Below are 13221 nucleotides of genomic sequence, written 5' to 3' on the forward strand. Positions count from 1 at the left end.
AACACTGCCAATACACTACCTGTCTTTGGGCTGAAATATTGTTATATAGTCTTGGAATTTGGGTTAAATATTCTGGAAAGGTTTTGGAAATAAATTGCTAAAAATGTGTGGGAACTCTGATTTAATCTGTGTGTTGGTATTGTGTGTGACAGGTCGGGGGAGTCTCTTCGCAGCTGTCCCTACCTGGCTGTATGGTCTCTGGACCCAGCAGTGGAAATGGTGTCACCTCGCCCCCTGCTGGACGTACTGGTCCATGACCGCAGCCTCAGCAGGGGTCTGCCATTCACATGCCCACCTCCTGAGCAGTTCTTTAATCCCACCACTTACAACTTTGGTAAGGACTGGTGTGTGTGTGTCTGAATACAGAAATTAAAATGATGAGAATGCGTTTGTAATATGAATACCGGTACATACCATTCTCTGCCAGTAGACTACTTTGAATTTATGTAATTCACATGCATATATGTTATATTTCTCACACCCAAACAGTTTAAGTGGTAGGGTTTCTTTGTTTAATTCAAATGTCCTGGTATGGTTTCCTGTTAATCCTGGTATGTCTTCCTGGTATATTCCAGATGCTACCTGTCTGTTTAACTCTGGAATAGTTCACTTAACCTGCTCTGGTTACCAGAAGGAGGTAAGTCTCTTGAATCTAAATTAATTGTGCTGTAATGTAATTGTTGCCCCACATGAAATGCAGTAGTGCTATAGTTTGGCATTTGTCATAAGTTCCTGACCTTGTACCAGGGTATGCGGTGTATTTTTTTTTCTGGGGGGAATAAACAATTCTGACACTTTTTTCCACTGCTGCAAATAATGACACATCAGATAATGTGTGGTGGTGGCACACTGAAAATATTCAAAAAATTGGCAAAAGCATTTTTCCCCAGAACTTTTAGTCCCCATATTCCTCAACTCATCTCAAACTGCCTTCCGATGGTGCATGCTCTGCACTACAATACCAACACATTGTTTCATACAGATCTCCATATCATCAGTTTTTATAGAAAGAGTGAAGTGATGATCATACCATCAGGATTTGTAAATACCCTGGTGCTATACCGTTATGCCCAAGCCGAGTAGCTTTAGTAATCACTCGTGTTTGTCCAAAAATTGTATTTCATTGTGGGGCCTCTCTGACCTGTCAGCTGAGTTCCAGTTAGATTAGATTAATTCGTTCATTCATGCATTCATTCAAGTTTTCTGTTTGATGTTGATTTTCTGTCATTATCATTGTGTTTCTGTTGCATTTCAGACCCTAAGTTTCTTAAAGAAAGCCGCTCCGTGTTCGAGCGATGTCATCTCCAGTAGTTACTCTCTGTGCCTCAGGTCTGGGCTGCTTGGATCACACCTGGCTGACACACAGCCATCCTCTCAGGTACGTACACACACACACACAGCTTTTCTCAGATACACACACACACACACACAGAGCCCCTCCACCTGGTGGGCTCTGAAAGTAATGAATACAACTCATTAACATTACTCATTATAGCCTCATCATACTTGTGTAATTTGTAACTACAGAATATATCTAGTTTGTGTGTATAGTTCTGTATATCGACCTAAATTAAGACTTTGTGTTCCCTATTAGGAAGAGCAGTTGGATGCCATCTTGTCTACAGCGGTGGAGACCAGCTCTCTCGGACTGATTACTGGTTGTATTAAACATTGGACGGCAGAAGGTTAGCCAAAACCTTTTACAAACACACACAGGCCATAGGTACACATAGAAACACACACAGGCCATAGGTACACATAGAAACACACATGTCTAAGCCTGTTTGTGATAATAGGACCCTAGTGGTGGTCTGGCATGTTTTACCCATTGATCATGACTGACCATATACTTGACATACTTTTAATAAAGCATACTTTTTTGTTTTTATAAGTTTTTCCTTTTTTTCATTGTCATTACTAGAGTTCGCTTGTGTTCACTTGTGTCGCAATGTCGCATGACCTTGGCATCTCTGTTGAATCCTTGTATCTTTATTCTAACCTTTTCAACCAGCCTGTCGTGTACATCCATGCTTAAGTCACTACAAGCTGTATTTTTTTTTTATGCTTGCTCTACTGAAATACTAGTGGGGTGTTATCATTATTTCCTGTCAGACAAGGCAACATTCATGTATAGACACTTTCAGTCATAAACATTGGAAAATGGGGAATAGATCAAGACATTGTCCGTGTTGGCCTTTCACATTACAGTATGTAGCATGGCATCTCAAACACTTCCCCCATTCAGTCCCCAGATCAGTCTAACCTCTCTGTTTGTCTGTCTTCCTGAAGAGCAACCAGGCTCGGCCATGAACCTACGCTACATACTCGAGTGGGCTTGGAATAAAGTAGTCTCAACCAAAGAGGAACTGGACGGAATCTGTAAGTTTTTATATATTTTAAGTAAGAGATAGTGGGTACTAAATTGGTTATTGAAAAATTAACCCTGACAGTTTGATGCAGGACTGTTGCAAAGCACTTATTTCATTTGTATATATGAACAAAAACAATAATTTGAAAGACAATCTTTATTGAAAAGATTCATTGGCTTAAAAGGTTATGCTTTCATTGCAATATAAACTGATCTGCTTTAGGAAAAAATAAACTATAAACCCATTATGGACACAACCACATTTTTGTGCTTTTACCCCTCAGGCACATTTGTGTGTAATACAGTACATGTGCAGTATGTAGCAACATATTTGTTCTTGTAATTTTTGAGTAATATTTGAAGTTTTTCATAAAACCCAGTCAGGCCTCCGAATCGGCCTCAGGCCTAAATGGGTTAAATAAAGCCATGTAATAAATGTATAGCATTTGGTCAGCCATCGTGGCTTAGTTAAAAACTTACATTTTAATCATTTTACAAACAACGATTCATAAACATCATCTCTTGTTATCTCCAGTTAATGTAACTCAAGGTGTGTGTGTGTGTGTGTGTTCCTCAGGCGCTCCACTGTTTGACAGCTCATCGAACTTCACTGATCCCCAGACCCTGCAGCTTCTCCAGCACAGCCAGAGGCTGCTTGGAAACCTCAGCACTATCTTCCAATGTCTGCTTAATGAAGCTCACGACCTCACCCAGAGAGGTACACACACATTTGAGGGCTTATCGTAGAGCAGGGGTTTTCAAAGTGGGTGACGGGGCACCCTGGGGTGCCGCGAGATCATTTGATAATATTTGGAATTCATTTGGACACTTGAAAAAACATTTAGTATCATTTTAAACTTGAAGTACAAACTTATTTTCTGTCGGTTCTAACCAAATGGCTATTATCTCAATGTTTTCCTCGCAACATAATCACTAAAATATTATCACTGTCGGGCAGAAAACTTGTATCCAAGTTTCAAATGTGTACGTCTTTTGGTAAAGCAAAGCCCTGCTTAATCACACAAGACTGTCGCACAAAACTAGTGAAAACAACCGATCTGCTGTTTTCACTAGTTTAGTACATTTTATAGATGATAAATACAAAACGACGGGTTTTGGACATACAAGGTTTCCACCCGACGACGACGATATGTTATAAATATAAGGTGCTGTGAGTGAAAATTATAATGTAGGGGTGCCTCGGATTTAAAAAAAATATCTATGGGGTGCCCTGAGACAAAAACGTTTGGGAACCCCTGTCCTAGAGTTTGAAAATGTAGAATTTATTTTAGAATATTCCGTAAATAAATTCTTCTTAAATAAAGTAATGATCCTAGATGCTATTCATTTGTTCCTACTTCCTAAATGCCTGCCACTTTCATTAATGCTGGATGTCTTCAACTGTGAAGCATCCAACATGACTGCTGTCATATTATTATGTATGGTTGGAATGTCAACGGATGTTTTTCCATTCAGCTTAATTTAGATTTTTTTGGAATTTAAAAGCCAGGACACAGTTTGAGAACGGGTGAAATTGGAGGCTGTGGTACCACAGAGAATTGACTGGAGCATATATACAGGCCATCTAAAAAAATTGATTATGTTTTAAAAGTTCATTTTCTTCTTTTATTAAAATGTGAAAATTACCAACGATGTGTGTATTACTGCATGTGTTGTGTATCTAATCACATTTATTATTGCGTAGGTCTGGTGGGTCTGATGAACAAAAACATGGTTTCCAGTTTGATCTCCAATTATGCCCAGGTGGTCCTGTGGTTCTGTCGTACTGGTCTCCTGCCTGAGGGGTCAGGTAAGCACAACTGTCTACTGAAGACATTTATTGCCTAGTACCATGTGCCGTTGTATCACTCGAATCAATCTGCATCAATCTGCAGTCAATAAGAACAATTCAAACTAGATAAATCAAATACTACATTTTATGTAGGCATCAAGAACTATTACTTGGATGCAATATATTTTAAGTGTTTATTGTTTTAAGTCTTTGACCGGTCGTTTGGGAGTGGTAAAATCAGCCTCAGGTCTTTTCCTGACTGTCAATCTCAATTTTCGGTCATAGTCAGAAGACTCAACCTCTTAGATTCCACATCACCCCCTTGTATCCCTTCTTGATGCTAGCTTACTCTGCAGATGTACTATATCTTGGTTACTTGCTCTCATGTTTTTGTTTCTTATACTGGTGTTTCTCCGCGGATGTTAAAGATGTGATTCACTGTTGAATAATTGTTACATTAGTATGATTGATTGGTACATTAGCATGATTGTTACATTACAATGCTTGCTAGATTAGTTCTGTTTTTATTGTATAATTTAGTAAATCGATAAAGATAATTGTATGCTGCTTTCAACTGATCCTGAATGAATGTGTCATGGTCCTTTTCCACAAGGTGACGATGCCCTTCAGATCCCCAGACCTTTCTACAGCCACACAGTCATCAGTAACTATTACACCATCCGTAGAGAGGATCTCAGCAAACTCGCTAAGTGAGTGGCCCATAAAACCATGTCGTTTTACATCTAGAGCAGGTCCTCTACATTACCTTTTTTTTTTTTTAAGAGATCTGTTGCAAAATTAAGTGGTTTTGTTCTTCAGGGGAAGGTGGTGTTCAGACTGTCTGATGATTGATGGTCTGGTGGGGGAATGTGGAGAACATCTGGTGGAGCTGTGGAAGAGGGATGAAGGTGGAACAGGACAATATCCACCTCCTACCTTACATGTGAGCTTTTGCAATTGAGCATAATAAGTGTGTCATTTGTAATGGATGTATTCATCTATTTAAATGTGTTAATGTAATTTATAATGGATTATTTGAAGTATTATTTGACCTAATAAGATGTTGGTGTCACTTTCCATATGTGTAGCTGATATTGTGTTTTAATGTGTTCCTCTCTGATCATCAGGCTCTATTGGATATTTACCTGCTGGAGAATATCGAGGAAGCTACAAAACATGCAATTGTATCCTTACAGTAACAATACTAGTTAATGACTCCACTCCAGTTTAACAGAACACCAGTTGTGCCACCATCTTTATTGTCGTTTGGACATTGTTGCAGTTACATCTCTCCGTGAGACTTAACACTTACAGATTGTAGCTTTAACTAACCTGCTACAGTATGTTTAACATTTATATCCAATCTTGTGTGTTTAAGAAGTTCAATCGAGTTCTTAAAGGCCCACTAATTTAAACCTGAATCATATCATTCTTTGTGAGGACAATGTGAAAATCAGGCTGCTCTCTCCTAGGTTGACACATTTATTATTTTGTATTCATTTTTCAATAGAATGATACATTTAACCACTACGGTCAATCTGATAGTTATGTGCACAAGGCATGTGCTGCTGCTGACACTAATAACACGTTAAAACATAAAGGATGTTATTGATTAGTATGAGCCTTAACCAGTGGTCCCAGGTCATCTATCTGTTGCTGGACGTCATGTATTCGTTCTCCAGTAAGGGCGGGGCGTCCGTGGAATCCTTTCCCACCGCATTTGCCATCCCTATTGGACTAGTTAAGCTGGTGCAGGGCCTCTGGCTGCTTGACCACCACGACCACCAGGTAATACACACACACACACACGCACGCGTATCTTGACTCTCTGTTCTCCAGTTCTCCCTCTGATTAACCTCATGTTGGTTCTCCTTTTACTGATCAGAGTGCAGTGGAGCTGTTGCTCAACCCGACCACGTCTCAGTGCCAGTTCACTTGGCAGCATGATCGAGTCCTGCAGGCATTGATGATCCAGGGTCAGCACCCAGCGGCTCTCAGATACTTCCACATCAGCAAACCTCCACTCTCCTCCACCCCCCGCGCCAAACTCTGTCTGTCTGTACTGCTGCACAACAGGTGAGAGCAGGGAGTTTCTGGTGTTGTCCCTAGCATTACTAGACTACTGTAGACTACTACTATTCATGAATATGACTTTGAAATCCAATTTTGGTATGTTCGCAAAGGCAAAATAGTGAGATTGCAACCAGAAGCAAAAAGGCCAGCCAAAATGGAAAATTCCCACAGCCTCAAAAATAGTCAACTGCAGGAGACATTAACCATAGTGAAACCTATCTCAGTTATAAGTCCATATAAAGTTCAGTGATGTCATTACGTGCGCGTCCCGCGTCAAATACGCGTTCATGTCGCCCAGAGACGCATTCACGTCTTGTTTCTGGGGTCCCGGGGACGCGCCTCCATTATTAATCCATAATTTACCGCATCGCGGTAAAAGAAAAACATTAGCGATTAGCGAATCGCAAAGGCCGCGATGTTCTGCTAAGTAGACTTCCCAAGCAATATGGAGACGTTTAAATTTTTGAAATCCCTTCATAATTGACTACGCAATGATCAAATCAAACCGTGGTGTCTGTCTTTGCTTCCTATTAAACCTGCGGAGAGGAGAGGAGCCAACTGTCTGTCTAACAGCACGTACAAGTTTATTTCCGTTCCAACAGAGTAGGTTCCAACGGAGTAGGCCTACTCCATAGCTACAGGTAGTGAATGTTCTTGTAATCATTATAAATATAATGTCCTTAAATCCTTGTGCATTGATTAAAAGCTGCCGTTTGTCATAAGCTGAAAGTGAAAGTGATTTCTGTGCAACGGTGGCTGCCCCTCCTCTTTCCCCCGCACACACAACTTTTGGTGTGTGTCTTAGGGTGCTTTTTTTTGCCTTGATGAAACTTAAGCAAGGCAGCGACATGCGGTACTTTCTTCCTTGACAATAATGAGAGGCAGACAATACCATTACTGACATTTTGCTGAATATAAAAACGTTTTATATTGCTAATAGCAAAGTAAAAGGGAATCTTTTGGAAACTTAATGGGTCTGTTACTCGGTGAACAAATGGAACCAAATGGACCTGTTCCATTTGTAGGCCTACTCTAGTTTTTTAAAATGTAATATAAATTGGGGTCCCAGTGATATAAATATAATTAAATGCGTGTCTGTAGCCTAGTGTATTTAGAAATCCTAGTTCTAAGTTCAAACATTAGCCAAATTGTAAAATAAATATAAGAAATAGGCAAACATTTTGAAAATAGCCGATCTACAAGCTCAGTCTTTAGACAGCCTTAATAACCTATTGTGGTGTGTAAAATAGCCTATAGAAAAAAGTTAATAATAATAATAATAATGGTAATAATAAGGGTAGTAATAATAATAATAATACATAAAAAAGTATCGAAAACGGTATCGAAAACGGTATCGAAAAAGGTATCGTATCGATTCCCAGGTATCGAAAAAGGTATCGTATCGATTCAGAGGTGAACGATACCCATCTCCGCGGCGTTGAATTTTTTTGGGACCCATAAAATATCCCTGGGACTCATCCGAAAAACTCTTCTGGGGTCCCGGGACTCATTACATTAAAAACCTATTAACATCACTGAAGTTAACAGGGTTACTTTCTCTGTCCAGGTGTCTGGTAGAGGCATGGTCTTTACTGCGACAGCATTCTAGTCTACTCAACATGGAGGAACTTATGGGGTTTCTCTATGAGAGCTGCCAGGAGCTGGGACTCATAAAGGAACTTCTCAAACTACCCTTGGGTTTGAATGAACAGGTAGGCTATGAATGGATGAATAGCACATACGTTTAGAGAAGGCTTTTATTTTGTTTTATTTAATATTTGTGGTATAAAGAAGAAATTAATACATAAAAATAACACTTAATATAATACAGAAAAGATAAAGAATATCCCAAAAATGCTTTGTTCAGCTAGAGTAGGTCAAGAAGATCAAAATGAGGTCATAAGAACTTCGGGAGTGCCTTTCAGAACTTTATTCGGTATTGCAACTCCAAGAATTTTGAACTAGCCTTTACGAAGTTATGAACAGAACATTGTGAATGATTGTCAGACACTTGCGTTTCGTGATTCCCTTTGTTTTTTATTTCCGCAATATGTCAGCAACGTACTGTGGATTGTTTTGAAGAAAGATTGGCTGTTAGGAGATGAATGAATGAGTAGTAGCAGACCTATCAATAGATAGATGTGATATGTAGCTGTTTATTTCCTCTGTGTAGGAGTGTTTAGAGCGGTTCCTACAGGGAACAGGTGGCCTCCACAACAGAGAGGTGTTAATGGTTCACTACCTGCAGCAGGCCAAATACATCCCAGCTCTACGACTCAACCAAACCCTGAAGATGAACATGGTGGTATGTTGCATGAACCCATTTAGAACGGGTACACTGTATTGTGTATAATTATTTTATGCTTTAAATTTATGCTGCGAGCTTGTAGATCTGCTATTTTTGAAAAAACGTGAAAATTTGAATTTTGACCCGATTCTATGAGTGTCTTTTGAATCCTGTTTCTGTGTCAGCAATCTGGCCAGCCATCGTCAAAGAAAAGGTCCTTTTCACTTAACTGGAGCTCAGTTAGTCTTTTCATGTGAAGGACCCCCAAAATGACATGTATTTGGCCACAGACCCCCAACTCAAAATATTTAGTTCCAGGGACCACCCAGAAGCAAAACTTGAGTTACAAATGTTCGCTTAAAAAATACATATATTCAAAGATTTGCAAATATTTTCACGACTTTTTCAAAAATAGCAGATCTACAAGCTTGTATATCTGCTATTTTTCAATAGTTAAAGCGTTAAATAATGTTATGCCTAAATGGGTTATAACACACTCGGACAAAGCTCCCACTACTAACTGTTTTTATTGTTGGGGGGGGGGGAAGAAAACAAAACAAAAGAAAAGAAAAATGCTGTTTTAGTATATGCAATGCTAACTATTGGAGATCACAGACTTTAATTCACCAATCATGTTAATCTGGTGAGCTCTGTAGTTTATGTACATAATGCTACTACCTAAAATGAGCTTTTGTATTACAAATTAATAGTGTGTTCAGAGGCCGACCGATGACAGACTTTTGAGTCTGATGCCGATCTTGATTTTGGAGTCCCCTAGACCCCTAATTATCGATACCGACAAGTGCAATATCGTCTAATCAATTTTCTTTTTGAGAGCATCTAACTTGAATGTATTTAAACACTCAAGCCCTATTAAGAAATGTTCAAAAATAGCCGATCTACAGTACAAGCTCACAATGCATCGCAGTGTCATGATTTAAACTGTGACCTGGACATTCCCTCCCTTGCTGTTCAGAATGAGAGAGACCCCAAGCTGAAGGAGCGCTCCAACACCAGGAATGCCATAATGGAGCAGTACGGCAAAGTTCTGCCCAGAGTCCAGAGGAAGTTGGCCATGGAACGACCCAAACCCTACCAGCACCCCTCCACCATCCACAGAGAAGGTAGGAGGAGCTCTGAAACTACTGAGAAAGCCAAATGGAGCATAATGAATGCTGACTAAAGTAATGAGCCGTTTCTATCACAACTGAGCGGTGCCAGGCCAAATCTTTTTTGCAATGGCAGATTTGTCTGGTTTCCAGGCCTGCGCCATTACCGGTCTCTATACTATCCTCTCTATAAAGCAAAAAAAATTACCTAAATGTGTCCATGCTGTGTTTTAGTGTCTAGGCCCCAGCCGCTGTCGACGGTTGCCAGACGCTGTGCCACTGAGACTGTGACGTCCAGAGCTGGCTTCTTCAAAAATGTCATGGCCAAGATAGAGGAGGTGTGGCTGTGCAAGGCACCTCAGCCCTCCCCAGGCAGGAGGTGAGGAAACGGCCTCCAACCGTAAACACTTAAAAAGTCTTTAGTTTACATTATTGTGAATCCAGTCACATCATGTTTAAAGAGACTATTTGTCTAAAGTGTACATTTTAAAGTAAGCTTTAAATGTTATGATATGATTATTTTTTTGTGTCATGTGTATTTGTATTATGTATCTTGTCTATTATTAAGTAGTAATAACTACTCTTCTTCTGTACATTTTAACTTTTTGTACATTAAATTAAATTGGATTGAATGCACTGATTTTTAATTGAAATGTGCGAACGATGAGCTGTTTATCTCTGTTCTGTTCTATGTGGTCTGTTCTAACCTCCCCTTATAATGTGTTTTGACCTCCAGTCCCAATTCAGTGGACAACCAGAGCCCCAAGCCTGATTCATTAGCCCTGCCTGAAGCCTTCCTGGGCACGCCCATCACCTTGACGGCCAAAAGGAAGTCGAGGTGCGACCACACCACACACTGTAAACATGACTAACTATTCACATGAGCTCTTCATGAGAGACTGACTTTGAGCTTTTAAACAAATATGGTTCTTTAAATAGTGAAACTGTGTGAACAAAAGCAGGAAATGGATAATCTCCATCTCTGACCTTTAGTTGTCACTTCCATCTTTCTATCACTTGACTTACCAGTAGTGTAGTCTCTGTCTCCTACACCTGTCAGTTGCTCCATCTCTGAGCTGCCACCTCTAGCTCTCCAACTCTTTATTAGCATCCTATCTTGCGCTACATTCAAACGTTTAATAACGGTTGCCTTCCTTGTCCTGCTGTGGTCCAGGCTGTTGGACCTGGTGGTCCACCCCTCCTATCAGACCCCACGTCGTCTCCTCACCCCGCCAAGACCTCCCAGCTCCTGTGCTCCTCATAAGAGCATCGGCAAAGCTCCTGAACTAAGCCTGCTGCAGACGCCACAGGTGGTCAAGGTGAGACAGCATTTTGACTGCACGTTTTCACAGCGAGCTTGGACATCTGCTGTTTTTGATTTTTTTTGAAAACTCTTGAAAGAATACTGTTTAGAAGACATTTGTAGAATCGGCCAGAGGTCTTAATGGCAGGGTTCCCACGGTCATGAAATTCCTGGAAATATTTTGAAATTAGAAAAATATTTTTTCAGTACTGGAAAAGTTTTGGAATTGATCAAGGGTCCTGGAAGGTCCTGGATAAAATGGCTATGCATTGTCTTTGGTTGTTGATGTTGTTAATACCTCTGAAATGATAATTAAAAATTGGCCAAATTGTCAAATATTAGAGGCAGAAATTGTGAAAATAGCAGATCTACATGCTCACAACGCCTCGCAACGCGAGGCGTTGTGAGCATGTAGATCGGCTATTTTCACAATAAAACCGTGTTATACAAAATTCCTCTACCAGTGCTCGTCAGGGTGCCGGGGTCCCCAGTTCAAATATGATTATTTCGGGGGTCACGGCCTGAAAAGGTTGAGAACCACTGGCATACACTACCTGTCTTTCGGCATTGCGCATCGTAGTAAGCGACTCGTTATTGAGCTGAATTATTGTTATATAGTCCTGGAAATCTGGTTAAATATTGGTAAAGATGTCTGGGAACCCTGTAATGGCTAAGCCTACAATAAGTGTGTGTGTGTTCCCTCTCTCAGCGTGCCAGGGCTCTATGTGCAGATCGTCCAGTGTTCCCGGCCTTCACTCCTCAGTCCATCCTGCGTAGCAGTTTAAGGCCCTCCCCCGCCCCCTCTCCTGGCCCCTCCCCCACCGCCTCCCCAGCCCGATCCAACACCCCTCCTCCTCCGCGCAGCAAGGAGAGCCGCATCACCTTCATAGAACGCACAGAAACAACTGAAACGTCTGAAATGAAGCACACCATGCACTGGAGCAATGGGGTGAGAGAGCTCTTTTAAAAAAAAATGTATTCATGATTAGCAAAAATGTAAAGTGTAAAAGCACAGGAATGAAACACACAATTAATAATAACCCCACAATTGATTTCCCCAATCTGAAAAGATTACAAGTTTTCAACCTTTGTTTATTTGTGTGTGAAGTAGAATAGCCAAAGTATAAAATAGGGTTAAAGTGGTTACATTTTGATTCTATTTTAACAACATTTGCTTCCGACCCCCTCGGGGTCCCCGGACCCCACTTAGAGAACCTCTGGACTAGACAAGACTAGTGTTAGTCTATGCACTCCAGAGTGAGACTAGTCTAATAGGAAGCATGTGTTTAGAAAAGTATTGCTTCACTTTATTATTTTTCTTTTCTTCATGTAACCACAGTTGTCATTGGAAACAAATGAGGTAGTCTCCTTTTTTCTTTTCTGACTTTTTCCTTCCTTTTCAGATGGCAGCAGACAGTGAGATCAGCCTGTTGACCAGAGGCTCCCCGCTTATGAAGTCCTCGCATCAGGTCTGGTCGTCCAACGATGATGAAGAGCCTCATGTGAAGTTCCTTCCGCCAGAAGGAGGCGTCCCGTCGCCCCAGCCGACAGTCTCAGAGAGCGGGTCGTCCACTACCCCGGAGGTCACCACGGAAACCAAGTCATCCAGGGCGTCGCTGCCAGGCCGTCTCAGTCTGGGCTTGGATACAAGCCAGGCTTCTGTCCATTCGACAGACACGAGCCTCGAGTTCCACGATGCGCCTCTTCTAGAAGATCTAGTGAGAGAGGACGGTCGGCAGAGCAGTGAGGAAGACGAGGAGGTCGTGCTAAACGTTAAACCCCCGGTTGAGCCGGGAGCTGACCTGGAAAGGCCTCCACTCAGACAGGAAAACGCCTCGCCAACCACTGAACACGAACCACAGGAAGCGCAGAGTGAAGGACGGGGCGTACAGGAGGACAAAACATCTGAGGAACCTGAGGAAGAAGCGATGGAGGTGTGTCTAGATCATGAAGCTGAAGAACAAGAGACGGTCGAAGAGGGTGAGTCTGAAAAGGAAGAGAATGGGAAGGCAGAGTCCGTCCAGCAGGAAGACTCTCTGACCCTGGACCTGGACGACGTGGAGGAATCTATTGAGGATCCAGGTACCCCTGAACCTGAGGCAGAAGACATTCCTAGCCAGCCAGCTGCTAATCTGATGGACATCCAATCTGAGGACGCCGATGCCTTAAAGATCACTGAAGATCTAGAAGCAACTGAAGACACAGAACCTGATCCAGAACCTGCTCTGGACCCTGCTCCAGAACACGTGGAGTCTCTGGAACCTGCTCTAGAATCCACAACAGGTGGGG

General features: G+C 41.4%; 1 protein-coding gene across 2 annotated transcripts in view; it reads left to right on the top strand.

Moving 5' to 3' along the window:
* ahctf1 (AT hook containing transcription factor 1) overlaps nucleotides 1–13221 on the top strand; it is a 40088-nt gene that overhangs the window by 13082 nt on the left and 13785 nt on the right. For both annotated transcript variants that reach the window (XM_080729758.1, XM_080729757.1), the window contains exons 11-30: nucleotides 153–334; nucleotides 576–637; nucleotides 1256–1378; nucleotides 1595–1685; nucleotides 2290–2379; nucleotides 2946–3086; nucleotides 4074–4178; nucleotides 4774–4870; nucleotides 4980–5103; nucleotides 5288–5344; nucleotides 5802–5948; nucleotides 6046–6236; nucleotides 7801–7945; nucleotides 8407–8538; nucleotides 9497–9644; nucleotides 9864–10008; nucleotides 10366–10467; nucleotides 10804–10948; nucleotides 11642–11881; nucleotides 12336–13215. In XM_080729758.1, the coding sequence (XP_080585884.1) occupies nucleotides 153–334; nucleotides 576–637; nucleotides 1256–1378; nucleotides 1595–1685; nucleotides 2290–2379; nucleotides 2946–3086; nucleotides 4074–4178; nucleotides 4774–4870; nucleotides 4980–5103; nucleotides 5288–5344; nucleotides 5802–5948; nucleotides 6046–6236; nucleotides 7801–7945; nucleotides 8407–8538; nucleotides 9497–9644; nucleotides 9864–10008; nucleotides 10366–10467; nucleotides 10804–10948; nucleotides 11642–11881; nucleotides 12336–13215 (3347 nt within the window). The remainder of the gene's footprint in view (nucleotides 1–152; nucleotides 335–575; nucleotides 638–1255; nucleotides 1379–1594; nucleotides 1686–2289; nucleotides 2380–2945; nucleotides 3087–4073; nucleotides 4179–4773; nucleotides 4871–4979; nucleotides 5104–5287; nucleotides 5345–5801; nucleotides 5949–6045; nucleotides 6237–7800; nucleotides 7946–8406; nucleotides 8539–9496; nucleotides 9645–9863; nucleotides 10009–10365; nucleotides 10468–10803; nucleotides 10949–11641; nucleotides 11882–12335; nucleotides 13216–13221) is intronic.

Source organism: Nannobrachium achirus (assembly GCF_963921795.1).
Source record: "Nannobrachium achirus genome assembly, chromosome: 7".
NCBI classification, from domain to species: Eukaryota; Metazoa; Chordata; class Actinopteri; order Myctophiformes; family Myctophidae; genus Nannobrachium; species Nannobrachium achirus.